Here is a 27,925-nt window from a genome sequence, read left to right on the forward strand (position 1 = left end):
GGCCGCGCGGCGATTGGGCGAAGCCGCGTCACGTGACAGCCCGCCTCGGGAAGAAGGGAGCGCCGGGAGCATCCTCGCGAGAGTCGCGGCTTCTATTCCTCCCATGGTTCCCCTATTGATATTCCCGCGGAGGACCCGGGCTTCCTCTCTGCAGCCTTGTCATTGGCGNAGATGTCAAGCCGAGAGTTCGACACTGTGATTGGCTGAGCCTGTGGGATAGGCCCGCGGGAGGAGGGAGGGCCGCTCCTACGTCATGACGAAAAGTTTTACGTAGGGTGACGGGTGACAACCTGAAACTGCGGTTTACATTGAGAGCGAAGTTACTGGTTTTTCCTAACTGGCCATCGGCTGAATATAGCAACAGAAATTAAAACGATAAGTTTCTTTCTATAGGAACAACAAACAGAAAATGTTACATTCAGAAAAAAATGAAAGTTATAAAAATATAAAGAGTATACCAAATAAAGGTAAATTCTGTGCAGCGCTGTAGAAGCATTTAATATGCACTAATTATGTTCAGAGCGAATGAATGAAATGGATCTTTCTGATTTAATCCCCAGGATCTTTGCAAACGCTGTTTCCTCACCTAGAAAACTCTGCAGCTCTTTTCCTGCCTAGTTTCTACCTAACTTTCAGATCTTAGATCCGCAGCTCAGGAGAGCCTTTTCTCCCCTACAAGGGAGATGGAAATTCCTTACAAGCAGGTTTTTTTTTCCTTGAAGCGATTACAGCTTATGCTTGTTGATTAGTGCACGATTTATTATTTATTGTTATGTCACCAGCTCCATGAGAGCAGGAATAATGTATCAATGTATCCCCAGGACCTCTCCGTGACTGATACACTAGCAAATGCTCAACCAATAGTCACTGAGTGAATGCATAAACTTCATTTGATTGGATTGTGTGATCATGTAGGTTAAAAGCCTCCCACAGAACAGAGGTGTTCAATGTCAACCTGGGAGCCTTAGAGTAAGTTTTCTTTAGCTCCATTTTAATCTGTCAAACAGAGAAGTGATGAAAGAAGACTGAACCTTAGCCCAATTTTGGAATTCTATAGATTCTATAGATTGGATAATGAAAGCTGAATTCTTTGAAAGTAATGAGAAAGAGGGAATTTAGGAAGATCACTTTGGGAAAGTCATGTCTTACTCAAGGCCTGAGTTTCCCCATATGAATCATGACATTCTGGCATTAGGCAGTGATTTAAACAGTGGATCACCGTTGAGGGTCCCTTTCAGAATCATGTGGGGAATTAAAAAAAAAAACTATTCATAGTAGTCTCATCAGGACCTTTGGGAGGAAGGTTGTGGCATACATATTCTGAAACAATCCTCCACCTAGTGCAGTACCTTCTGTCGAGGTATTTGGAAACTTCCAGCAATCTTTGCTTGAGAAAAGCACCCAACTCTGTCAGAGATTTCAGTGCTGAAGTTGCAAAGACTTTAGCTCTAGCACTTTCTTGTTCCTCTTTTGGGATTAACTTATCCATTCCAATTCATTATTAACTTCCAATTAATTGAATTCAAAAAAACCTGATTTGAAAACTATCGAGTAACATGTATCAATCTGGGAAGACTTCCTGAAGAAGGTGACACTCCAAACAGATTTCTCTTTTACACAAAGAATCAGGGGAAAAGGTTGGGGAGAATACGTAAGAAAAGAACAACATTAGCAAAGGGCGAGAGGAAACAGGGCTCGTGGATTATAGGAAAGGAAGAGAGCTGAAGTCAGAAGGGTTGATGGAGCCAAAATGTGCAAGCTTTGTACGTAGGCCATGCTACGAAGTTGAGTGTATTCTGAGGACAGTAGAGAGATATGATAGAAATTGTGTTCTAGACCATCTCTGCGGCTGTTTTTCAGGGGGAAAATTAGAGAGAGAGAACCTGCAGGTGGGCATACCAGAAGGAGGCTGGTGGGATGGCCTGGTCAGGGCAAGGAGGATGGTGGGGATGGAAAGGAGAAGTGACACCCTGATGTCTGACTTGGACAGCTGAATGGGTGAGCACCTTGCAGGGCTGGAGGCGGTGTGTGTGGGAGGGACTAAACGCGCAGAGAATTGGGTTAGCTGAGATTAGCAAACAGATAATCTGGAGATCTGTAAACCCAGCCTCCCAACCTCTCCAGGATTTAAGCGCCTTTCCTTAAAACGTTAGGACTCCCTCCGGGACGCCAGGGATCGCTGCAGCCTCCACGGACTCTCTAGGCTCCGTTCTGTCGGCTCGCTGGCGGAGGCGGACTCAACAGGCGAAGTGCGCGTGCGTTCTCTGGCCGGCAGGGGGCGCGCGTGCGCAGTAGGNGCTGAGTCCGGGCGGGAGCCCCCACGACGGAAGGCAGCATGTCGGTGGCGGGGCTGAAGAAGCAGTTCTACAAGGCGAGCCAGGTGAGCGGAGGCCGAGGCGGGGAGCGAGCCTCGGGCCCCGGGCTGCCCAGAGTCAGGGGTCAGACCAGGCCCGACCCTGACTCGGAGGTGGGCAGGGGGGGCCGTGGGCACCGAGGGGGCGGCGTTGGCACGCGTCCCCCGTTGGGTGGGCAGAGGTCGGGAGGGACAGGGGCTGCAAGCGAGGTGACCCAGGCCCAGCCCGCCATGTGGGCTCCAGTCTCCTCGAGGAGGGTGGGCAGACCCCCAGGAGCGGCAGAAACGCACCCAGAGGTTGACCCGGGACTCGGACCTCCCTTCCCCTCCCCTCCCCTCCCGTGAAAGGGCAGGGAGGGAGGAGAGAGAGAAGGGGAAGAAACGCTCCCGAGGCTGTCGACACGGGACTCTTGCCAGAGAGCCCAGGGGCAGGGAAACTTTGCGTCCGTCCCGAGTGTTCTTTAAAACAAACAGTCAAAAAACCCCTTTGATGGGGCGCCTGGGTGGCTCAGTCGGTTAAGCGGCCGACTTCAGCCCAAGTCGTGATCTCACGGGTCAGGAGTTCGAGCCCCGTGTGGGGCTCTGTGCTGACGGCTCAGAGCCTGGAGCCTGTTTCAGATTCTCGGTCTTCCTCTCTGACCCTCCCCCGCTCACACGCTGTCTGTCTGTCTGTCTCTCTCTCTCTCTCTCTTGCTCAAAAAAAAAAAAACCATAAAAAACACACACAAACCCTTTGATGGACCCGGTGCGAGGTCGGGAAAGGGTAGAACGGAAAGTCAGTGTCCCCCTCTGGTCCCTCTGGCATCCAGCCCCTTTCCCCAGTGGCAAGGGCTGTCCCCGACGATTCATGTCTCCCTCCAAAGACGGGTTACAGCTTTCCCTTAAAACCACGCTCGCAGAGTGGGAACTAGTCTACAGAGTCCTTTGTGCTTTTCCTTAAATGAGTCTTCAGATCGTTCTCTCTGTTGAGGGGGCAGCCTGGGCCTCACCCACTTGATACCAGGAGTACCTCCCCCCCATCCTGACAGCACAGATATCTCTCTGTGCTGCCAGTTGTCCCCGGGGGAACCGCCCTGTCCCCCTACCCCAGAGCTACTGCACTAGAACAGACCCCTAGAGTTTCTTTGGTCTTTTAATGGACTCGTGGTTCACCAGTCATCTACTGATGGATGTTTAGACTGTTTCCAGTTGTTTTGTGCCAACAATTCTGCTGTGAATGGCCAGCGACTGTCTTTGGTCACAGGTGGGATTGGATTTACAGGATAAACTCCCAGAAGTGGAATTCTGAAGCCCAGTCGTAGTCGTGTGTTCCACGTGACCGATAAGCGTGTTTTGGAACGGCCAGGCCCCCATTGCTCATTAACCTGGTGAAAGCTGGGGATCCGCTCTCCAGAAAACTGGGCACGTGAGAAATTCAGTTTATGAGTTCAGATCCAAGAAGCCCCTGGTTCCTTGAATCCTGCTGGTTCCGCCAGCCCAGGTTCAGAACCTTAGGTGCGGAGTTTGTGTGGACAGAGTCCACGGATGAATGAGCCAGCGTCGAGGGATTGTGTGGACCCTGCTGGCCAGCAGGCCTCTGCCCACAGTTTGGAGAAGTCCACTGGGAGGGAAGAGAAATGCGTCCATAGAACACAGCGGGTATCTTTTGTCCCTTGTTGGAAACAGTCATGACCCTGGTGTTTGGGGCAAACCCCGGATGATGGCTAGCCCCTGAGGAGACTAAATCCAGAGGGGTTCTAGGGTTATTGCTGAGGGCACGGCCCTGTGCCCCAGAGGGATGGGATTAAGTAATGTGGCCGGGGTTTGTCCCTGCCCCACAAGCACCAGGCCCCCAGGGCCTGACCCGAGCACCTGGGAGTGCTCCTTGCTGCCTTGGACCTTGATGTGGTCCGTTCCGCAGAAGCCCGCTCCTCCCAGCGGCCAGGGCCCATGCTGGTGGCCCCCACTGTCCCACGCAGACACGCTCTGCCGGAGGAGCCAGCTGGGCCGCTCAGGCCAGCCCCCAGGGCTCTTGCTCTCGGGGAAGCAGGGCCGCCTGCATTCAGATCTGTGAGAAACATGTCAAAACCTGGAGAGCACAGCGTGGACCAGGTTGTGATCGCGCCCTTCCGCGCGGCCCGTCCCCAGAGAATTGCCTCGACGGCCACATCCTGCTCTGGGAGCAGGGGTCTTGGCCCCCTGATCCTGTCTCTGCAGAGCCGTGCTCTCCGGAATCGTGCTGGCCGGGCTCCACGCTCTTCTGCAGTAGTTTCCACAGTCCCCCGGCCTCTCTGTCTGTCAGGACAAGTCCATCATCTCCTGTGCGTTTCTTTTCCGTGCTCAGGGACCTGCTTTTCACCCTCTTGTCCTCAGAACAGGGTCAGCTGTTGAGGAGCGCGCCGCGTACGGGTAGGAGGAGGCAGCCAATGCCGTGGAGCTCCCGCGCAGTGGCCGGCGGTGGGCTGGCAGCCGGCCGGTCGCAGCAGCTCTCACTTACCCGGCATAAGCGTAAACGCCTTCCCCTTGTTACGCAGAAAGACTTGGGGACATTTATCGTTTGCTCTCCAGGGGACATTGGCAATATCAGGAGACGTTTTTGGTTGTCACAACTTGGGTTCCTGTTAGAATGTAGTGGGTGGAGGCCAGGGGGGCCGCTCGTCACCCTGTCACGCCCTGGGCAGCCTCCACAGGCAGCAGCTCTCTGCGCCCAGACGACAGTAGAGGTTGAAAAACTGCTTTAAGATTTGAGACAAGTGAGAATGATACCAACAAACCAATACAACAACAGAATCTCTCCTGGGCCATTCTCGTGACAGCTGCCTGCTTCCCTTAGTTTCCAAAACACAGAGAACCAGGCAGACGCGTACGTAAAACTCAGCACCCAGAGCCCCCGTTGCTAGGACCCCAGGGCGTCTTTTGGCCTCTGGTATTTTTAAGAAGGTCTAAGCTTGCATCTCGGTTCTCAGCTGGGGCCACTGACCCTTCCCCGTGCCCTCCTAGGGACATTTGGCAACGCCTGAGACGGTTTTTGGTTGTCACCACTTGGGGAAGGGGTGCTGCTGGCATCCAGTGGGTAGAGGCCGGGGCTGGTTGCTAAACACCCTCAGCACACGGCCAGCCGTGCCCACAACAGACAGTTCGTTCTTCAGCTCCGTCAGTAGTGCGGAGGTTGAGAAACTGCTTTGAAACAGGTTCTTCATTTCCGAGGCTTGTAACAATGTTGTTTCCGAACTGAGAACTAGAAGCAGGTGGGTGTGGAGAGCGAGGGGCAGTGCTTGCTTCCTAGCAGCTGAAGCTGGGATGTTAATGAAAAGTTTCTGATCTCACTGACATGCCGGTAACAAACCAGTCATTAGTATCTGGCAAAGTCCGTGCCAGTTCGCCTCAGTGAGAACGTTCGAGTCTTGTATAAGGCGGGTTTGGGCTCGAATGGGAGGTTTGTGAGCTTTTACTTGTTGTGAAGTGGCTGCTGCTGGGCTGAGGCACGTGAAGGATCTGTGGCGGAAAATGCTGGAAGGGCCAGGCATCTGTCTGGGGCCTCAGTCCTACCACCCACTCGGTACTTATGTATATGTAGATGCTTTAATCTGAGTGTTTCTGGGCACCGAAGGAGGGTTAGGGGACCTCACTAGCAAGATCGAGACTTGGAAGTTCATTTCTCACTGTGAAGGGCGTTCATTTCCAGACTTAAACTGCTAACTGGTTTCTGATAATTCTCGTGGCCGGGCCAGATTTGAGAGTGTAACTGGGGATAGAGCTGGCAGCCGCCTGGAATGCTGGCTTGCCTTTTTTTTCCCTTTTCTTTCTCTCTCTCTCTCTCTCTCTTTGGCCTGAAAGGAGGGAGAGAGTGTGAACTGCAAGACTGGCTCCATCAGAGCCAGGAGGAAAAGTCATGACTGCCGTATCCCAGAGCTTTGAAGTTCACTGCATGCTTGCTAGGCCCTGGGTTTGTGCCGAGGAGGAAAGATCAACCTTCCTTTGAGAGGCATGAGGTGGGGAGAGGGCCGGGGCACCCAGGACCCCAACATTTATAGTAATTAGTATCGGGGGGATGTGGCTGGTGTTTGGAACGTCCCCAGATACTGCCTGCTCTGACCTATTTTTTAAACCTTATTGTGTGGAAAGGTTGTGATTTCCTAGAAAAAGGGTTTGGCCTGTTAAGTAATGAACATGCAATGAGTGATCTTAGATGCAAAAAATCTGGAATGTGTAGCTCCCTCATCAGCGGGGATAAAAGCATAGAATCTATGTGCTGAGAGCGACAGGCAAAATGGGGTCCCTTCCCCAGGCCCTTGAGCTCAGCAGCTGCAGACTAACTGCTGGAGACCGTCTGCCTTGGGGCCGCAGACACAGGGATGGCTTTGGTTGCTGCCATGTCCACGTGAGAGGGCAATCTAGGTTCTGTCCAACTTTGCCGAAGCCGCTCTGCCAACTCCCCTTGTAAGAAGACCCTTGAACTAGCGACATCCCCATGGGACCGTGGACAGATGTTCCCATCCTGTTCCATTGGTGGACAGGCCAGCCTGACCTTTCCTCCCTGCTTGGGCCAGCCAGCTTGCTGGGTGGGTAGAGTGACCAGCCTGGTGTTTCAGGCCTGGGCTGTGGGGCTGCAGAGCGGGTGTGAGACCGCCCTCCCCCAGAGGGACCTGGGACCCCCTTAAGCCCCTCCACTTCCCAGCCTGTCTGTGACGCTGGGTGAACCTGACCGCCTCCCCAGGACCCTGTTCACCGTTGCGAAGGCTCTGTAGCCAGGTAGCCCCGTGCACGTTCTGGTTAACAAACCAGCACTAAGAGGGCATCGTGTTCCAATTCTGCCCCCGCCCCCCGTGCCTGCCGAGCGAGCGTGAGGTGGCAAGTTCGCCTCTGACTCAGAACCTTGTGTTGATTAAAGAGCAGTGGGCGCGCCTGGGCGCTCTTCTCCCTGCTTAGCTGGCTCTGTGAGGGCGGAGCCAGGGGGCACTTAATTACAGTCTTCGTGCCTCTAAGTAATAGCGTGAGGGGTGAGGAGTTTCGTAGCAGCTCCTGTTCAGGTTCAGAAACTGAGGGCTGGGTGCGCCTGGGTGGCTTGTTGGTTGAGCATCCGACTTCAGCTCAGGTCGTGACCTCATGGTTTGTGGGTTCGAGCCCCATGTCGGGCTCTGTGCTGAGAGCTCAGAACCTGGAGCTGCTTCGGATTCTGTGTCTCTGCTCTCTGCCCCTCCCCTGCTCATGTTCTGCCTGTCTTCTTTCTCAAAAATAAATAAATGTTAAAATAAAAAAAATTTTTTTAAGAGAAAGAAACTGGGAGCTGTCACATTTCCGAGACCCCAGAACTTAGCAAGGGACCAAAGGGTAAAGTGCTGTTGACCCCTCCAAGCCTCCCTCCTCCCCCCTCTCCCTCATCCCGGCGCTTCCTCTGTGGACCCACCATCTAAACGTGAGCGCGTAGTTCCAAGTTCACCAGTTCACCCCTTGGGTGCCACGTGTACGGCTGCTCGATTTTCCCCGAGGAAACCGTTACCCGTTGTGCCCAGGCCTGCTCAGCCCTGCCCTTCGCCTCCGGCGGGTGCGTCCCCTGACCTTTGACCCGAGGACATGGGCCGGTTAGCTGTGCTCTGGTCCTTCTCTTCTGTTGTTGCCAGTATTTTGAAACTGATACAATCTGGGGAAACTCAGTTTTTATTTTTTTATTAGAGAAAGAGAGAAGAGCAGGGGAGGGCCAGAGAGAGAGAGAGAGAATCCCAAGCAGCTGTCAGTGCAGAGCCCAACGCTGGGCTCAATTCCATGAACCCTGAGATTATGACCTGAATCAAGAGTCGGACACTTAACCTACTGAATCCCCCCAGGTGCCCCAAAACTTAGCTTTTAGTTTGGCACCGTGGCCCGCTTTTTTCATGGGATTTTTGTGCATGTGTGTTGCACATTCGGGCTCTGTGGCAAGTGGGGGGCAGGGGGCCGGTGGGGGGGGAAGTAGTCTTCTGTTTCTTATTTGGAAGGTGACGCTTGTAAGCTGCAGGGAGAGCACGATGCTGAAGCTTTCAGGCCACAGACCTTCACTGCCCCAGGGGGTGAGGAGTTCTGCAGGCCCATCAAGGCGCCTTCACCCTTGAACTCAGACCCTCACGGCGTTTCTGCCTGGCGAAGTGTGAGGGGCAGCTTTTTCTGGTGTTTTTTCAAGCTGTCCCTGGCACGCTGGGTGGAGGAGTGTGTCACACTAGCAGCAGCTGGTTTCTGTCTTTTCGCCTCTGCGCTCTCCTCTCCCTTCCCCCTTCCTCCCTCGGCCCCCCGCCCTGCTTTCACAAGGCTGGATTTGGCAGCTGCTGCTCCTGAGCACTGCAGTTTGGGTACATTTCCGCTCGTTTCCTGTTAGGCAGAAACCAGGGTTCCGCGAACACAGGATCCCAGAGGACAGCTCCATCTTCCTTTTCCGCTCAGCTCCTAGAAAACCTGCTGACTGGGCCCTGAGTGTGGGGTCACGCGGAGACTCCTGGCCACAGCAGGAAAATAGATGTGTGATTTCCTCCGAAGGGCCTGACTCAGCATCGGGTCACTGCCCAGCTGCTCTGAGTCGCACACCTGGGGTTTGAGCACCTCCTGGGGCCTCAGCACCCAGTGTCTGAGACCGCCAGCCCAGCAGCCACTGCCCCAGCAGGGCTCACGGCCACAGGGAGTGCTATCCTGGCCAGGGGGCGTGGGGGGTCCACCGAGGGTCAGAGAGGACGCGGCTGGTTCTCTCGCGCCCAGCAGCCCTCCCTGCCCTTGGCCTGGTGAACGTTAGCTCGCCTCCCGTGTCCCTTCGGCCTTCCCACGGCATCTCCCCGGCCCCCGGGCGCTCAGAGCCCCCAAATCCCTGTTTCTCAGACTCCTGCATAGTTGCCTCCTCAGTCAAGGACTGGGATCGATGTCTTTGTCACTGGATTCTAGGTCTTTGCAGGCAGGGCCCCGTGTAGTTCCACCACTGCTGTGTGCCTGCTCAGTCCGGGACGCAGTAAGTGTCGGGTGGACGGACAGATGGATGTTTGCACACTAGCGAGCGAACGGTCGCATCACGGGTTGTGGGTGCAGATGCCAGAGCTGTAGTGTCTGCACACCTAGAGGAAGCAGAGCCTGCGACAGGCGGGAGTGTGAACATCCCCGGTGACCCTGCGTTCAGGGCCCCCTGGAGCACCGCCTGGTCCCGGTTTTAAATCCCGCCCCTTCCCTTCGTGGGTGGCACACTCCAGTCCGACCTGTGTGCCCGGCCAGCTGCCTACCTCATACTGCCTTGCCCCTTACCTTCCCCACCCCAGCCCGTTCTCCCTGTCCACTTCCTGTTTGTATGCTCGCTGTCTCCCGCGGCCACTGCCAGAGAGACTTCTCCATCCCGGAACATCCGGCCCACTGGTCCCACACCTCCGTGCCACACGCCGAACACATACTCACACCAGAGTGTGCTTTTCTTCTCATCAGACCCGAGGTCCTGAGGGAGCAGGGCTGCCCGGGCCTGGCCCATGGCTTGCTGTCAGCGGGAGCGGGACGGAGAGCGGGGGCGGGCCAGGACGGTGACAGGGACCCCCTCCTGCTCAGGCCCAGGCAGGACCCCAGGCCAGCAGAGCGGCTGACACCCTCCGTCAGGAACAGGTCCAACTGGTTTAAAAATAAGAACTGGAAGTTCAGACTGTCCCCTTGGCATTGGACTGGCGTGACAGTGTGCACACAGCTCAGTCGATACAATTCACAGCTTTCACCAGTGCCCTCCACCCAGAGCTACTTTTTCTAAAGTGCAAGAGTTGAGTGATGAACTTTCTGTCATTTGGGGCCTTAGTCCCAGGATTCAGCAGTGACCCACATCCTTAGGAAGCCCCTCGGGAAGGAAACTGATAACTTCCTGCTCCTTTTCACCCCCAAGGACCCGAGGCTCCTCCTGACCCCCTCCGCTCACCTTCCCAGGTTGAGGCCCCGTGGCTGCCTGGGGGCAGGCGGGCAGGCATCCATCAGCCCAAAGGCCTCAGCCCATCAGAGCCAGATCAGTGTGGAGGCAGCCGGGCGGGCAGCGCTGGCCCTTCAAGGCCAGACTTTAGTGGTTCAGAAGAGGGCCCCTGAGGGGGTGGGGCTAGGTTTCTCCATTGCTTGACCTCAGCTGCCTGGCCTAGGGTTCACCCTTCCCTCCTGGGAGGTTGGGAGCCCTTGCCCTTCTTTGAGGGGTTTAGGACTTGCTGCAGCTCCCCACTGACGCCAAGTGGGTGTCTGGGTCAAACGCATGCAAGTAAGGCGCCCCGCAGAGGTGGGCTGTGAGGTCCCGGACACGGAAGTCTGGATGTCGCTCTCCCCCGAGCCGTGGCGTGGAGCATCCTCACAGTGGAGAAGTCTAGGGCCATTGTCCCGGGCTCCCGGCCAGCCTCCTGTGGCTGGTGCTCCAGAGCACCCTCGAGGGCCCCTAGGTGCTCTCTCCCTGCTTCCCCCAGCGGGCCCCGGCTTTGTCCCAGAGCCCGGCTCCAGCTCAGGGCGGCTGGAAGGCACTGGCAGGCCCCTCTGCTTGGTGGGGCCTCTCCACCACTTCCGGCCGAGCGGGCGTGGGAGTCTTAGGTGGAAGCTGCTGAGCCCGGAGAGGTGTTTGGGATTCGGGAGGGCGGGGACGAGGTCCTCTGGCCTGGCTCCCCCGCTGTGCTCCTGGGTCCAGGGCTCGGATTCCCAGCAGGGCCCGCCCGGGCTTGACCTCTCAGAGCTTGCACTCTCCGGGCCGGAGTCAGCGCTGCGGGGCGGCGCCTTGCTGGTTGCTGCTGCTGCTATTAGTCTTACTTTTGGGTAATTACAGGGCTGTGTTCTGACCATTAGCACGGTGACGTTAGCATGCTCTGCCTGACACTATGCCACATCGTGTTCTGTCAGTGACCGTCATCTAGCTAGTGCTAAGTGCCACGCTCCTACGTGGCGGTGTATGTACTGCGTCTTAGGTTTGTCCCTGCTACCGCCGCTGGATTGTGAAGTGTTCCCGGTGTAGAAACAGCGATAAGGAAGCAGCACAAGAGCCTCATAAAACACGAGGAATATACTCACAGTCAAAGCCCCTCCCTTATCTACACCTTTACTGCATGTGAATTACAACAAAACGTGCAGAATTGTTTTTGCGACTTTACCCCTCCTCCACATGGTGTCCCGTGGTTACTGGGCGTGCCGCGCTCTGTCCACTCGGTTCGGTGGGTGCGTCCTGTTCACAGACACGTGTAGCTCTAGGTCCACCGCTCAGCTGGACAGCTGTCCTTGGTACGCCAGTGCCACAGCGCATGTATCCAGTGCCCGGCCGTGGGCTTTTAGGGTATTTCCACGCTTTTGCTCTTTCAAACAGTGCGACGGCGGTGAGCGCTCTTGCAGATGTCCCCTAGGGCACGTGTCTCAGTGTTTCCGGACTTGTACCTCGTTTAATGCAACCAGACAGGTTTTTAGCAGTACCAGCCTGGAAAAAAGAAAATATTCAATTTGCATGACCTCAGGTCCTGAGCCCAGAGCTGCGGGAGGCACGTGTCAGAACACTGGTAAGGGAGGTGTTGTGTGCCCTGCTGTCCTGCCCGGGGGGCTGGGCCAGGAAGCAAAGCAGGGGGCGCGAAGGCCCCGAGGCACGGGCCAGGCTGGGGTCGGCCGGGGGGGTGGGGCACGAACCGTGGCTAAACCTGGGGAGGCAGCCGTGGCGGCACCCAGAGCCCTGCATCTGCTCTGTGTCCTCACAGGATTAGTTTGCTCCTCAGCCTGTCACTTAGTAGCTGTGCCCTGGGTCCTGTTGTCCCCAGCGAGGCTGAGTTCGCAGAAAGCATGTGGCACCCAGTCTGGTTGCAGAGGGCCGCTTGGGCTGGTGTATACAGTCAGAGCTCACTGATTGCAGATCCTGTTTTTCACCTGCCCGCTCGTATCGAGCTGTACTTGGGGCACTTTGCAGCCCTTTGCTCATGTGTGCGGAGCGCCAGGCTCTCCCGCTGTGCTTGTCCCCAGCTAAAGGCGGAACAGGATGACACGCTCCCTTCTGGCTTCAGCTCCGGCTGTTAACCAGGCTCCTTTTTGCAGTATGTTTAGTGCCATGTGTTTTTTTGTGGGGTTCGTTTTTTTTTTTCATTTTTGTGCTTTTTGTGGGTGATTTCACTGTTTGAAATGGCGCCAAGCGCAGACTCCAGGCTGGCTGGTGCTGCTGAGTGCAGGAAGGCTGTGCGGTGCCTTATGGAGGAAACCTGTGTGTCCCCGAGCTTTGTTCCAGACAGGGTCACCGCACTGCTGGCTAAGTTCAATGTTAATGAGTCAACAGCGTATATTAAATACGGTGTCTTTAAACAAAAATGCAGGGGCGCCTGGGTGGCTCAGTTGGTTAAGCATCCGACTTCGGCTCAGGTCATGATCTCGCAGTTTGTGGGTTTGAGCCCTGCGTTGGGCTCTGTGCTGACAGCTCAGAGCCTGGAGCTGCTTCAGATTCTGTGTCTCTCTCTCTGACCCTCCCCTGCTCACGCTCTCTCTCTCAGAAATANTTTCCCAAGGAGCAGTGGCTCCACATCCAGCAGTTCAGTGTTTGCAGGGACTTTCTAGAACAGAAGCGCTGTGAATAAGTGGCGAGAACCGCGTATAGTTCCCATGGCAGGCAGGGTGACTCAGGCTGACACCCAAGGTTGTCTCTGCCCCACTCCACAGAGCCTGCTTGTGTGCTGCCTTGGCAAAGAGCCCTTGCTTGTGGGACCCACAGCATGGAGCTGGAGACCCAGAGACCACTCAGTTAACCAGTGGGCCCCGTCTGCTGATCTGGGCTCCTTTTAATTTTTTATTTATTTTTAATTAATTTATTTTTTATTTTATTTTTTTCTGAGAGACAGAGACAGCGTGAGCAGGGGAGGGGCAGAGAGAGAGAGAGACACAGAATCTGAAGCAGCTCCAGGCTCTGAGCTGTCAGCACAGAGCCCGACGCGGGGCTTGAATCCACGAGCTGTGAGATCCTGACCTGAGCTGGAGTCGGACACCCAACCGACTGAGCCCCCCAGGTGCTCCTGATCAGGGTTCCTTAAACGCAGGCTCCTGTCCCCTCTGGGGTGAGAGGGAAATGAGACTGAAGAGCACAGGACCAGGGAGAATGGAGTGTGACAGTTCGGCTCCGCAGCCTTTGGGGACAGGACAGGCCACAGCCAGGGAGCGCAGGGAAGGCGGGCTGCCTCTAGAAGGCACGAGAGGCACGGAAACCCCCAGAGCTGCCAACACCTTGGTCCCAGCCTGGTGAGGGCCACGCCGGACTTCGGACGCCTTTAAGAGTTTTATGTTGTTTTAGCATCAGGTTTGTTTAACGTGTTGTGTTGTTGGGGAGGCTTGTGTTGTTTTGTCACTGAGTTTACAATAGTGCGTTGTGGCAGCCAGAGGGCATGCAGGCAGGTCCGCACTGTCTTAAAGCCTCTTAAAGCCTCGTCCAGACAGAGGTTTCTAGCTCAGACTTTAAGGCGTGTGTGTGCACGCACACGCACGTGTGTTTTCTCCTCCATTAGCTCTCGCCTCGACCTGATGGCCGCAGCACGCCAGAAACAGGAGCGGTGCACTTGGCCAAGTCCACTCAGGGGTCGCTGTGCTAAGAGCAGGTCTTCCAAGAGCCGTCTTCTCTTTGGAGCAAATCGGGAGCTCTGCCGAAGTCACTTCCTGCTTCCGGGATCCCACCTTGGCTCCTGAGAAGCTGGCAAATTGATAGAAAATCCTCCATCGCCATGTTTAACGTGAATTCGAAAACTGTGTTCGAACTCTGTGTTCAGGTTTTATGCAACATCCGCTACTGGGACGCGCGGGGAGCCCAGGGCACGGGGAGCCCAGGGCACGGGGAGCACCGCAGCAGGTCTCCGTGCCCCCCACCCCCCCGGGGCTCCTGCCAGGCATGTAGAAGGAGGCTGGCAGCTCTCTAGTCCAGTGGCACCTTTCTTCCTGTCATGAAGCCTGTAGAAAGGCCACCAAACTGGGAGGGCAGTGTTGCTGCCTTGAGTCAGAACTGCACGGCCGTCTTGGCCAACGCAGCAGGACCCCCGGCCGCACATGGAGGGAGCGACATCGCATTCACTGGGGGAAGTGCGGCCTGGGTGCGCACCGCAGCCCTACCCGGAAGCATGGGGAGAGCAGGGATCTCCTGGGGGTGGGGGGGTGGGGCGCCTGGGGGCATGAATCCCATTAGCTGGACTGAGGGTAGAAATGCACTTGGGGGCGGTCGGGGCTGGCCAGCAGGCCGGGTTGCTTGGGGGAGAGCAGGATGAGGAGGGAGGGCTGGAGGCTGGCGGTGCCAGTTGTGTGCTGGGGGGCTCCTGTCCACTGGGGCCACCCTAGCCATTGTCCTTCCACCCCGGTGCCCCGGCCCACAAGCGGAGCTTCAGGGCTGTACAGAGCCGCCCGTCGGCAGTGGTGCTGGTGCTGTGAGATTTCTGGGGTCGACGCCCTGCTTCTGTTCACTTGGGCGGAGCTCCTCTTGCAAAAGGAGAGCAGATTGGCCTCTTGGACACAGTTTGTGTCCCTGCCTGGGCGTGGGGGGCTCCCCAGAAAGCTTTTCACCCCAGAAACACGAGCTTGTTACTGCCCCCGTCACACGGGCCGCCGGCACATCCTGCTTCTGGACCTTGTCCGAGTCGCGGAGCCCTGCACACTGCCCTCCTGGCCGCTCTCCTGGAGAAAAGTGTCCCGCAGCGAGCCACAGGCATGCGTGTGTGCGGTGGTCTGTGGCTCTTAAAGCACGCTCACACCTGAGTCCCACGGCATGCTGTCCCCGCCTCCCGCAGTACAGTTGAGGAAACTGCGGCTCAGAAGGGTCTGCGTTCTTGCATAGTCATGGGGCTTGGTTCAGCCGAGAGTGCCTCCCGGGAGCTCCCAGAGGGTGGGCTGCGCACACTCAGCGGGTGTTGCTTGTCCCCACACCTAGCGGGAGCCAGGCCCCTGCCCCCCTCCCAACTCCCCACGGTAGGCACACTGCCCGCTGGAAGTGGTGTTTGGGGCGGGAGGGGGTGAGGCTGTCCCAGGTAGCACTGCTGGAGTGAAGATGAGCCCTGAGGGAGCAGAAGGGGCCCCCCAAGAGCAGCCCTTCTCTGCCTGTGGCCTGCGGCAGCATCCCCGGGGGCTCACCCACTGCCGGGGCACCAGTGGTGACAGCAGTCCCTGTGTGTGTGCGTGAGGGTGTGCAAGGCCTGACCATGCATCCTGAGGAAGGACGGGCCCGCCTGCTCTGTTTGCTAGAAGGGGGGATGGCAGCTGGGGGCCCAGGAGCAGCCTGCCCCAGGGACCACTGGAGCTGCCTGCCTGACCCTGGCCACTCCCTCTTCCCCGGCCCCGCTGCCCTGTGCTGAGCTGGCCGCACGGTGGTTCTGAGGCCCCGAGACTGACTCAACAGCTGAGAAGGGTGGGTGCCCCTGGACAAATGGGGGTGTTTGGGCCCCGTCATTAGCACACAGCAGGGCTTGGTCTCCCTCACTGAGAGCTGCCGATGGCTCACCTCTCCCTGCCTGCCGCGTGCTGTCCTGGGATCAGCAGCTGCCTGGGTGCTTTGGGAGCCACACCTGAAGAAACTGGTCTTGGTGACCGAGGGCCACCGTGGCCATGAGTCACCTGCTAGCCAAGCCTGTTGTCACCGGCCTAATATGACAGGCGAGCAGTAGAGCCAGGCGAGGGTACATTCCTCACACCCACTCAGAGCCTCTGCCTGGAGCCCTGTCCTCACAGCGGCCCACGGCGCCCTGAGCCTGTGCGGGCCCCGCCCCCCAGCTCTGGTCCGGCGAGTTTCTGTTTGGACTTTAGAGGCTGTTTGCCTGTCAGCCTTCCTTTCCTGCGTCCTGTGCTCCCAAACCACAGACTTGTGGCTCTCATGGGGGTTCCTGTCGATAAGAAGCCAGTGCCATTCCGGCAGTGGGGTCCTCACCATGCAAACCAGCCTGGGCCTGGCTTGCTCAGATTTTTCCTTTGCAAGTTTTCCTGAACCTTTGCTGTCTGGTGAGGGAGCCAGCTGTGGGCTGAAGAGCAGGGACCTGGCCTGGCAGCCTCCAGTCAGAGCGCCAGCCTGACCTGAATTTCCCACAGGCGGACAAAAGAAGCTGGGGAGACGGAGAGGGCCTGCCCCCCAGCTGGCTCCTGAGTCCCCTGCCACCCCTGCGGAGTGCTGTGTGAGGTCATACCAGCCAAGCGCTTCCTGGTACAGGCGCGGCCACAGCAGTGATGGGGTTGCTCACTTCAGGTTCACAGTCTAGCAGGCAAAGGGCCATAAAGAGGTTGGAATGAGGCAGTTCCTTCACAGAACAGAAAACCCAGCTTGAGTGAGCCTGGTCCAAGGTGAGGTCTGAAGGGTCAGGGCCTTGAGAAAGGAGGTGCCAGTAGTGTGATGGGAGAGGTGGCCAGTGGCCACATTGCTCCTGCCTAGGTAAGGAAGCTGGGGATGGAGAATCAGGAGGGCTTCCTGTAAGAGGGGGCTTCTCATTAGTTAGGTTTTTAAAAATGGAGGGGGTCTTAGAGACAGGAGAGATGGCATTGTGTTCCAGGAGGCAGGAGCACTGGGCTTTTAGATCGATTTGTCGCTCACCTTAGCTTGGCGGGGGGGTTACACGTGGCCCCTCATGGACACTTGTGCCTGGGTGCCTAGCCCCTCGTGTGGTAAGCTGAACTCGCGGTGTTTGATGCGGACCTTGTGTCTGTGCCTTCCAGGTGGGATTTCCAGGCTTCATCTCCTGTCTTTTCCTGAAGAGCTACTCTTCTGCCAGCTCTGCCATTGATAAAAGGGCTCGCAGACACCCAGGCCATCTGTGCACACGCGCAGGACACACTCACGCTTTGCCGCCCTGCCGTGGACCGGCTGCCACACAGCACCCACTGAGCGAAGTAGGGCTGGCACTGCCCGGTCGGGCAGGACTCGGGGGATTTGTTACATTTGTTTGTGGGTTGGGTGTTTCTTTTATAAGTTTCCATCTGAAATTGACTTTCCCAGTTGTGTGACCTGCAGCCTCCTGCGTCATCCCCAAGATGAGAAGCTAAAACGCACAAGGCTGATACACATTTAGGCATTTTAGCCCACACCGCAAATCCCACGTGTGACCTTTTCTGAGGAAGCAAGTGTCAGGCAATTGCTGGCATCTTGGTCGTTGGTAAAAACTGTGTGCACTGTGAGGGGCGCCAGCTGGGATCAGGCCCGGCTCGAGTCCCCTGTCGGTGGGCCTGCTCCCTCCCACCCGTCCTGGGAGGCGGCGGAATGAGCTCACGTCCTGAGCCCCCACCCCAGTCTGCTGGGTCCCCGGCGGGGCCTGTGGCTGTGCCTCTCCTGTTCGCAGGGTGTGTCCTGGGCAGAGCCACAGTCAGCAGTGGGTATGAGACAGGCCCTGTCCACTTCTTCCCAGTTAGCAGCATCGTGCCATGGGAAGGGCTCTGTGCGAGGGAGGCTGGTGGACGCCCCCCCCCATCCCCGCCCCCGAAGAGCTCCAGTCCGGTGCACGTCTGGTACTCATACAGGGCTCTTTAGTGTTTTGGGAGCTTTGGCCACGTGTCAGCCCTGAGCCATGGGTATTATGTCAAGTTCGAGAAGGCTCAGGGCAGAGCCGGCCCTTGAATTCAGGCCAGCATGGTTAACTCGGCTCCTTGGCCTGGCGTCCAGAAGCAGGTCAGGTCGTCCTGACCACCCACTTGCAGGGGCCTGAGGTGTGGCCCCACCCCTGCCAGTGGGAGGGCTGGGGTTTGCAGCCCACCCCGAGTGCCGACCTCAGTCCCCAGCAGACCAGTGCTCATTATCAATCTGCTCCCTCGCACCGGCCTCTGAAAATGAGGAAACGGGCACCTGGGTGGCTCAGTCGGTTAAGCATCCAACTTCAGCTCAGGTCATGGCCAAACCCACTATTCATGGGTTCGAGCCCCACATCGGGTTCTGCGCTGGCAGTACAGAGCCTGCTTGGGAGTCTCTCTTCCATTTGCTCTGCCCCTTCCTGACTTGTGTTCTCTCTCTTTCTCAACATAAAAAAAAACTTAAAAAAAAAAAAGGAAAGAAAATCAGGAAACAAGCCAGAGATGTGCAGGTGCAGCTCTGGAGTTGGGTGATTTAACACTTTTAGGGCTCAGTTACCCTTTCCACCTAGCTTGGTCACACACACACAGACACACACTCGACCAGTGGGTGCTGGTGGTCTCGGATGGCTCTTTCCCTTCCTCTTAGGGTCTCAAGGATGACAGAAGAACCACAGGACATTGTCATCTGTGCTGCGTGACCCTTGCCCCGCCCCTGCTGCCCTGCCTTCCTCTGCAAGCCAGGAGTGGTTGAGCCAGAAGCCAGCTTTCCTCAGCACCCAGCAGGGCTGCTTCCTCCCCCATATTCTGTGGCGTCAGTCAGGGAGCTGGTTTACTGTGGATGAAAGCAAGGGCCAGTTTTGTTAAGTGGCTTCTGCTTCCTTGTGAGGAAACTTGGCATCTTAATGGAGATCTGAGGATTGCCGATCTTTACAGTTGAACCTGGGCCAACACTGCATTTCATTGACGAGGAAATTGGGAGGGTCCCCAGAGGAGCCAGGACTGGGACCAGAGGTCATCGCCCCACCACAGTGCGTCGGGAGGGTGCTCAGCCCTGTGGCTCCCGGCCAGAAGGACTGGGAGGGGAAGTCCCTGTCTGAGGCCACTGCTGGCCAGCCTGGGCCCGACACGGGCCGACACTCAGCCTGCCCTGTGCCCACACCGTGCACGTGGAGCCGGGGCCGGGCAGGGTGAGTTCCGTGTTCCTCCATCTCCTATGACTGCTGAGTCACCTTGCGGGGAGGGACAAGCACCTCCCTCAAGGAGGGCTGAGGCCAGCTCCGTAACTGACGGTGGCTGGGACCGGAGGTGGCACCTGCCCGGCCCCTCGCCCTGCCTGCGGGTCCTCCCGCGCCTGTTTCGCCAGCCACTCCTCTGGAGACCAGGATGGGGCAGCCCTGAAAGGAAGCAGCCGGGGTGCGGCCCGCACTCCATGCTGACCCTGTCCCAGAGCGACCCTTCGTCGGTGGGAAGAGGGGCCAGCCAGTCACGTGGTACCCACCGGACCCATGCAGTGTGCGGGCCTGGGGCAGAAAGCAAGACGCCCCGTCCCTGCCCCCTGGGAGTGTGCTGCCAGCTCAGAGCCAGACCCGGAGAGTCACGGGGCCTTCCTGCTCCAGGACGTCACCCTGGAGCTGCGGCCGCGGAGTCCCAGCAGGCCTTGGGCTGGGGTGACGGACCAGGGGCAGGTGCCTGGGGAGGGTGCAGGCCCTGGCTTGACTCACTGAGGGTCCTGGACAGGAGGCGGGAGCAAGGCCCAGGGAGGGAGGCCAGGGTGGAGGCTCCCGGGGGTCCTGGGGACGAATGAGCAGTCTGTTCAGGCACGTGGAGGAGGCACGCAGGGCCCTCGTGACAGACTCCTAGGTGTTTTGAGCCCCATCAGGAAAGCCGTGTGATTGTGCGGGAGGGGGGTGAGGACGTCACGGTCATTGAAGAAAAATCCTCTTAGACAGAGCTGAAGGGGCAGCTCCCCAGGCGTCTCCCGTGTGGGAGCCTCTCCCAGCCGGTACTCGATTGTGTTGCCTGCACAAGCAGAGGTCAAGGTTTGAGGACCAGACCTCAGCTCCATACGTCTCCTGTCTTGGGGTCAGCAACACCCAGAGCTTCGTCATCTGACTCATCACTCGGCCTTGACAGTCCCTGAGTGATTTCCCCCGTCTGCCTTGGCGCTTCCTTCTAAAGTCCGTTCTTCCCGATGCTCGCTTCCTGCTTTGCTCCCGGTGCCCTGGCCATGGCTAGCTCAGACTTCTGGACTAAGCTAGATGGGTGACTTTGAGGGCCTTCCCCCATCATTTGAACAGCACGTGCCAGGCAGGGAAGTGGCAGCTGGGGCTTGACAGCACTCGCCGCCTTCCGGACGGCAAAGCATTGATCTCCCCACACCAGTTTGGGAGCCCTGCTCTTCATCTCGAGGATCTGGGTGCCAAGCAGTCCTGAGATGCACCTGTACAGGGCAGTGGGCGGCTTGAGCCTGAGACGTGACCTAAACGGCCGGTCCTGCGGGTGGCAGAAAACCACGGGGGTCTAGACGACAAGGGGCCAGCTCCCACCGGGGCCCCCATGCTGGGCTCCTCTGCACAGCTTTCCTGGCACTCTCCCCAGACAACAGCCTGCCCCATCTGGCTGGGAGACCAGCAGCTGGCACGTCCCTGCAGTTTGGGGGGCCTCCAGCTCTGCTTCAGAGCCAGAGTCTCAGCTGCCGCTGCCCCTTCTGCGGAGAGAACACCCTGGCATCCAGAGCCACTGCCCTCTGGCACCAAGACTAGCTTCCCAGCGAGGCCCCGGCATAGCGCGTGCGGAATGGGGCTACGGGTGTGTCTGCCCACCAGGGCCCAATCTGGTGGCCACGGTGCCCCGTTTGGAGCTTCTGTCTGGAATGAAACTTCAGGAGACTTTTCCTGGTTGATCGCTTCCACTGCCCCATTTCACTAAGCTGCTGTTTAGAAAACACTGACTTTTGATCCCTGGGAGGAGAGGAAGTGTGCGCCTTGAAGCATGAAGGGCGCCTGCAAATCCACGGAAATTGCAGAATTCCTGGTATGCCCAAGGAAGTTCTGACTTGTCAGAACCTTCCCTCAGTGGGGCGTACCAAAGTGGGCGGTGACTTTGTGCATAAACATTTACGCCTGCGTCTGATAAGGTGTCCTCGGTGCCAGGACCTTCAGTCTGTTACATGTCTTCACGTGCTCCACCCACGAGGGGCAGGAAGGTCCATTTGGGCACAGAGGAGGTTTCTGTGGCCTCTACTTCAGTGTCAGTGGCACCTTTCCCTCACCCCCCAGGGTGGTGGCCCAGCCCCACATCTTGTGACCTTTGCTCTCAGAGCTGGTGGGAGCTCCACCCCAGTCAGCAAGCAGTTCGTCATTGAGAACTCACAAGGGCCCGAGGGCCCTGGCTTTGGAAACTGTCCCAAGTCTTCTGGCTAAACCAGGGGCCACAGAAGTTTCTGGGTGGGAATGGACGCATCAGGAGGAGGCGGCTCTGGGACAGCCGGGCACCACGCCCGTCACCTCCCCAGGGGCACGCTCGCTCGCCTTGCCTCTTCAGAAGGAGAATCCCGTTAGCCAGAGAGTACGCCAGCGGGTGTCTCTGCCAGCGTCCCTTAGGTGGGGGCACAGAGGAGTGGGAAGATGAAGGAGAGCTTCTAGAAAGCCAGCAGCTGCTTGTTGGGCAGGGCAGCCAACAGACTTGGCCCTGCGCGATCTATGGTTCTGAGTCACGAGACAGAAGACCATGATGGAAACGAGAGGGGCCCCTCTGCCTGTTTGCTCGAAGCCCTCCAGATGTCTGGAGGCGGCAGGGAGGGCGGGCCCAGTGGGAAGGGTTGGAGGGAGTGTGTCTGTCCTCAGGCCCCTCCCCTCCCCATGACGTCATCCTGGCTCAGAAATTTTGCAGCTCTGCCTGTTGCCTCTTGGGGCCTCCCGTGTCCAGGCCTGTGGGCAGGGCATTCTGACCCCTCCTCCTAGCCCTGGGAGGCCCTACGTGGGCCCTGGGCCTCACCCCCGTTCTGTCGCTCACCAGCCCTCCAGTACAGGGCACCACGTAGTCCGACTGGCACGTTTGATGGGTCTGAGCACAGCTCCCATCTCCACATACAGCTCCATGGCCCGTCACCCGTTTCCTCATCTGTGAAATGGGCCCGCTGGTCCCTGCATCCTCACTGAGTAGATCTGGTGCCCGGCACATAGTAGGCCAGGAATGGTAGCCTCGTGGCCTGAACCTGTGTCACTCTCTGCCCGCCTGGCCTGGCTCTGCCACGTGGGACCCTCCCCTTTCAGGTCCAGCTCAGACAGCACTGGCTCTGCAGCTCACCCAGCTCGGGGCCATGCCCCACCACCCTTTGGGCGTGTTTACACCTCCTCTGTGACTCTCCGTGACCATGTTCTTCTCTCTCTTGCTCTCTTTTGTACACCTGACATTTTCCTTTCTCGCACCTGAGGGTGCTCCTCAAGGCCGGGACAGACTCCGGTCCATATCTCTTCCTGCTGCGGACACAGTTCATCACATACCACAGCAGTGAGCTGGTGCTGGCCTGTCCACCCCTCCTCACAGCCGTCAGGGACTGGGGGCAGCAAGTGCTCGCACTGGAGAGCCAGGGGGCCTGTTCGCTGGCCCAGATCCTCAGGGTGGCTAGTCTAGGGCCTCAGCCAGGGTGGGTGGGCCTGGAGCCTCCGGGCCCCCTTGGCCCCTGGCCCTTGTCTCCATCACCTCTTCCGCGCCAGTCGCGCGGGCTCTCCAGCAGTGCCCACGGGCAGCTTCTCCCCTCTGCACCTGGCCCTGGGCTCGCCCTCACTGAGGATGCCGTGGGGAGTGTCATCCCAGCATCCACAGATGCGCAGGGACACATCAGCTAGCGGAGGCAGGAGGGGAGGCCGGGGCAGGAGAGGTCAGGTGACCTCCAGTGTTAACCTGGAACATGGTCTTTGAGCATTGTGAGTAGGCCAGCAGGGCACGGGGTGGCCGGGCACAGCGCAGGACGCGGGAGTACGAGCAGCAGCCGCTGTTTGGGACCACGTGGTCCCGAGCAGCCCCGCTCCCCGCCCCTCTGTGCCAGCCTCCTCTTCCTTTTTTCCCCCTTAAACCCTTAGATCGGCAAAGCCGATCATCTGCCCAGGTCACTGAGCCTGCAGGTCGGCCTCTTCGTTTTCCGTGTCATGTGTCAATCAGGTTTCCCTGCGGAGGTGATTCGGTCACGGGGCTGCTGCCCTTGGTTTCCTCCCCTTCGGTAGGAGTTGTGACGCTTTCCCACCTGCCACCAAGTGGCCACCCCAATTGGTCTTTAATACTAAAGCCCACAGGCCGACCCCTATGCACCGAAGTCACGTGGGTGCTCTGGGATGAGGCTCTGGCTCCGTTCCCGGCTCGCTCACCTCCCAGGTGCCCAGTTCACACAGGTGCCTCAGGTCCACTGCGGATAAACACAAGATCCTGCAACAGGCCACCTTCTGCCTGATGCAGCCTCTTGTGGACACGTCCTTGCAAATGTGATCATTGAAGTTCCCGGAGGGCAGCGTGAGGGAGGCGCGTGAGCAGGGAGGCGTGCCGGCGCGGGGTCTCTTGCTCCCTCACCAGCAGCAAGCACCTCTGCAGGCCGCACGTAGGGGTGCGCGGAGCCGCAGACCCCTGTCCTGTCCTGGAGCGCCTGCTGCCCGGGCAGGGCACGCTCTTCCTGCAGGCCAGAGGCAGTATGGTATGGGGGTAACCGGCCAGACGCATGGTGACCGTCCATTTGCGCAGGTTCCGTAAAAGGTACCACAAGGGGAGAGGGAGCTTCCTTCCTGCTGGAGGGGTTCTGCAGCGGGACACGGTGCTGGCACGAAAGCTCATCTGAGGGTAACTCCCGGCCGCCAGCTTGTGGCATAGGCCCCGGGGATCTTGAGAAGACTGTTAAAGACACTGCTCGGAGGCACCACAGAGCAGCGGCCCTCACACGGCAGGTGCCTGACAGCCCAGCCGTGGTCTTTATTAACAGTTGCCCAGCCGCCCCCAGGAGGGACCCCCCAGGCCCACCGTGCGGGCAGCGCCGGGCCAGGTGGGTGAGGAGTGCAGGTGGACACGGCAGAGCAGAGCCGGGCCTGGGGCCTGAGAGCTCGGGAGCCGGTCTTGCAAAGAGCTAGGTGGGCAACGGGGATCTCGCCTCTGGAGGCCACTGCCAGGTCCCACGGAGTCTCAGCTGGTGGGGGCCACAGGGGCACAGGCGGGCGCCTGGACTGGGGCAGAGCTCTGGACAGTGTTCCGGCGGGGGCGGGGCTCCGTGTGGGGCCCCGGGACACAGCAGCCTGGGCTTCACGGCAGCAGACTGGGAGCACTGTTGGTGATTCAGGCTCGGATGCAGTTGCGGGGGGGGGGGTGTTTGTGCCCAGGGGCCGTGGTTTCCACGCACCACCGTGGTCACGGCCCTGCAGGAGGGGAGTCCCCGGCCCTGTCTCAGACATGGAGGGGAGGAGCGGGCCACCAGGGTGGGAGTACGACCGGGCTGTAGAGAGCACCGAGCGAGGGAGCACGGAGGGTGAGCTTTTCTTCGTCTGGGGCACAGGCTTTGCAGGTGGAGGTGTTATCTCTGCGGCGGGTCTGCTGCTCTTGTTGGGTCTGAAAAAACAGAGTGTGCTTTTCCTGAGCAGCAGTGTCAGGGTCGCACCTTCCCCAGGGACAGGCCCTTCCGGGCCCCCCAGCCCCTCCTCCCAGGCAGCATCCCAGCCCTGAGCCTGCAGGGCTGGCTGCCCGCCCCGTGACGGGAGGCCTGTGGTCCTGGAGAACCCCGTTCCTTACGCCCGGGGGTGCCTCCTCGCTTTCGACACGGCCTCCGGCCCTCCCCGTGGAGCACTCGCAGCCTGTCTGCTGGACGCGGCCTGCGCCCCGGGGGCCCCACACGCAGAGGTGCGGGCTCCTGCTGCTGCCGTTGCCGCATGGCTCCCTTGGCATTTGGGCTTCTTGTCATGTTTTCATCTGTTTGGGCTGGTTCCAAGGCCATGAGCCCTGGAGGGAAAGGATGTGGGGGACAGTCAGCTGCTCCCTGAGGGACCGGAGCCTGGAGCTCCAGGGGTGAGGGGAGACTGGTAGGGACCCAGGTGCATGGACGGCCTGGAAAAGCCGGCCTCACGCGTGGTGCTGAGGAGCTGAGGGCTCCCAAGGGAGGCACCACTCCCGGGCACCCCCCATCCCCTCTGGAAGACTGCAGGGTCTCCCCGCACCCGTCCTCTGGGGGGAAGGATGTGGCTTCTGCCCAGGAGACCTGTCCCCATCGGCCCCATGCCTGTGTCCGTGTCTTCCTGCACCCGGGGCCCCGGAAGGTGTGGTTTTGAGCACTGATGCTTCAGCTCCCTCCCAGTTCACCAGAAGAGCCTGGTCTCACGTCAGCCAGTGAACTCATTTCCCTCTCTGGCAACCACTGAATTTGAGAACGTCCTGTTTTATCATCATCAAAAGAACCGAAACCGTCCCGTGGAGTAAAGCGGAACGCCCCCCCAGTGCCCAGCATTCCTCACAGAGTGGCTCGCAGAAGCAGGAGGGCGGCCCCTGCCCCCCTACGAGGTCCCTGGGAGGGTGGCGCTCGGCCCAGGCCACTCCAGGTGGCAGCAGTCACGGGGCAGGCCCTGCAGCAGCCCCGCTTCCTTCCTGCCCACCCCCGCCCCCCAGCAGCGGCCTCACCTCTCACCTGCACCCCAGGCCCTCCCTGGACTCCCAGGCTCAGCCCAGTAGAAAACCCCTGACCCACTGGGGCACTCGGCCCTGTCTCCTTGACCTTTGTTGAGGGGCAGGGGCCACAAAGAGACCAGGCAGTCCCCACATCCGTTCCAGCACGGGGCCGCCTCGCTGCAGGCCTGCTGGCTTCTCAGAGGTGCCCGGGGAGGGTCCGTGTCGGGGAAGCGTTAGCCCCAGCTTCCCGAGATTCCTTCCCGGAGATGCCAGGAAAGTGGGGAGAGGGAGCTGTGTGATTCCCTGAGCAAAGAGGCTTTGGTGAACCTCTTCCCCACGCCTAGAGCTGAACTGTGGCGCCGCTGGGTGTGGGCAGCTAAGCCCCATGAGGGGACATCACTCAGCTGTTGGCTGGCCCTAGGCCGGTCTCCGGGAGTGGGGGACGCTCAAGGGGTAGGCATGGCCACCTTGGGTCTGAAGGAGGTGTGGGTTTGGAGCTCCGTGGTGGCCCAGCCACCCACCTCACCCTTGGCTGCCGAGCTCGCCATCCCTGGGGGACCACCGTGGGCGTGCCGACCCCTTGATCCCCTCCTGCTGGCGGTGGACGTGGCTGGAGAGCCTCCTCAGGCCTCTCCCTCGTCTGAGGCTCACACTGTTTTCCCTCCTTCTGTCCCCCAGCTGGTCAGTGAGAAGGTCGGAGGGGCCGAAGGGACCAAGCTCGATGAGGACTTCAAAGAGATGGAGAAGGTACCAGGAGAGGCCGTGCTCCCTGCCTGGTGCTCAGCACCGTTGGCCAAACGCCCGTGGCCACAGCGCCACATATGCGCTGCAGGGGGCCTCCTGCGGGGGCGGATCCCCAGCTTTGGGGGACCTGTGTAGCAAACCCCAAGGAGGCAGGGAGGCCGGCAGCCCTCTGAGCGGCAGGCGGCCCTTGTGTGGGCTCTGAGGCGGGTGGGGCTGGGGGGAGGGCGAGGGCTGGGCAGGGGCCCCTGGTTTGGCCTCAGGTGCCGTGACGGTTGCCACACCCCCACACACCGCCTCTCTCCACAGAAGGTGGACGTTACCAGCAAGGCTGTGACGGAAGTGCTGGCCAGGACCATTGAGTACCTGCAGCCCAACCCAGGTGGGGGCCAGCCGGCCGGGAGGGTCTGCACCCACTGGGGGCACTCTGGTTACTGGAGCATGAAGGGGAATACGGGCTCCGAACTGAAATGCCCAGGGCGGGCGGGTTGTGTGTGTGGGTGGGGCGCACGGGGGGGGGGGGGGGGCTGCGGCCNCCTGACAGTCCCAGCAAAGGGGAGCATCTTTTCCGCAGAACCGACTCATGAGACCAGTAGGAATTGGTTGCCCGCCCCTTTGCTGGGCCGCAGCCACCTGCCCACCTTTGGAGCATGAGGTGGGGGTCCCCTAGTCCAAGATGGGGACAGGGACCTTCCCCTGAGGGAAATCCAAATACAGGTTCCTGTAGCGGGTGATGGATGTGGGATAGGCGGCAACACCAGCTGTGTCCCTTCAGCCTGGGGCAGGCGGAGGGAAGCGTGCCCCACCCCCACCTCAGGTGGGGTTGGGTCTGGGGCACCAGTGCACACCTGTACCTGCCCCCCTCCCCTTCTCTGAGGTGCTCCTCCCCAGGCCAGGGAAGGCGGCTTCTCGGTCAGAGCTGGGCTGCAGGACGAGGAAGCGCAGAGGGGCCCTGAGGAGCTGGCCACCCCTGCCTCCTGCCAGGGCTCCTTTGTGGCTGATGGCTGTGCTTTAGGAAGAAGGGTGTTGGGGAGAGGGAGGAACCCAGAGAGAAGCAGCCTCTCGAGTGCAGATCTCGGGGCTTCGTGAGAGAGACCAGCTGCGTGCCTACCCAGCCCGCTCTGTTCCAGCCTCGCGGGCCAAGCTGACGATGCTCAATACCGTGTCCAAGATCCGCGGGCAGGTGAAGAACCCGGGCTACCCGCAGTCAGAGGGCCTGCTGGGCGAGTGCATGATCCGCCACGGCAAGGAGCTGGGCGGCGAGTCCAACTTTGGTGAGGGCTGCGGGGACGAGGGACGATCGGGGTGTTGTTGGCTGTAGGGTCGCGGCCTCCAGCAGGCTTGCCCTGCAGCGGACTCTGGGGAGGCTGGTCCTTGGAGCGGGAGCATGTCAGACCCCGTCATCGCCGGCTTCTGGCTACCGGGGCTCAGGTTCCGCCCATAGGGTCCCTTGTTTGCTCCTGAAGTCTGGCATCTGGGCTCAGAGGGCAGTTTTTTAGTGGGGGGAGGGCCTAGGCGACGACCTCCCGTGCCAGTTTCTCCCCCGCTCTGCTGCAGGCGACGCCCTGCTGGATGCTGGGGAGTCCATGAAGCGCCTGGCAGAGGTCAAAGACTCCCTGGACATAGAAGTCAAGCAGAATTTCATCGACCCCTTGCAGAATCTGTGTGACAAAGACCTGAAGGAGATCCAGGTGCTGCCCCTGCCCCTCCCTGTCCCCCTCCTCGCCGCCCCCACCCCCTGTG

General features: G+C 59.2%; 1 protein-coding gene across 1 annotated transcript in view; it reads left to right on the forward strand.

Annotated features, from left to right (window-relative positions):
* Window positions 1-2,303: 2,303 nt before the first annotated feature.
* Window positions 2,304-27,925, forward strand: part of SH3GL1 (SH3 domain containing GRB2 like 1, endophilin A2) — a 28,397-nt gene continuing 2,775 nt past the window's right edge. The window contains exons 1-5 of the mRNA XM_077745461.1: window positions 2,304-2,380; window positions 26,120-26,188; window positions 26,492-26,564; window positions 27,313-27,456; window positions 27,740-27,873. Coding sequence (XP_077601587.1) covers window positions 2,336-2,380; window positions 26,120-26,188; window positions 26,492-26,564; window positions 27,313-27,456; window positions 27,740-27,873 — 465 coding nt within the window. The 5' untranslated portion in view covers window positions 2,304-2,335. The remainder of the gene's footprint in view (window positions 2,381-26,119; window positions 26,189-26,491; window positions 26,565-27,312; window positions 27,457-27,739; window positions 27,874-27,925) is intronic.

This window comes from Crocuta crocuta, unplaced genomic scaffold, assembly GCF_008692635.1.
Source record: "Crocuta crocuta isolate KB4526 unplaced genomic scaffold, BGI_CrCroc_1.0 scaffold110, whole genome shotgun sequence".
NCBI classification, from domain to species: domain Eukaryota; kingdom Metazoa; phylum Chordata; class Mammalia; order Carnivora; family Hyaenidae; genus Crocuta; species Crocuta crocuta.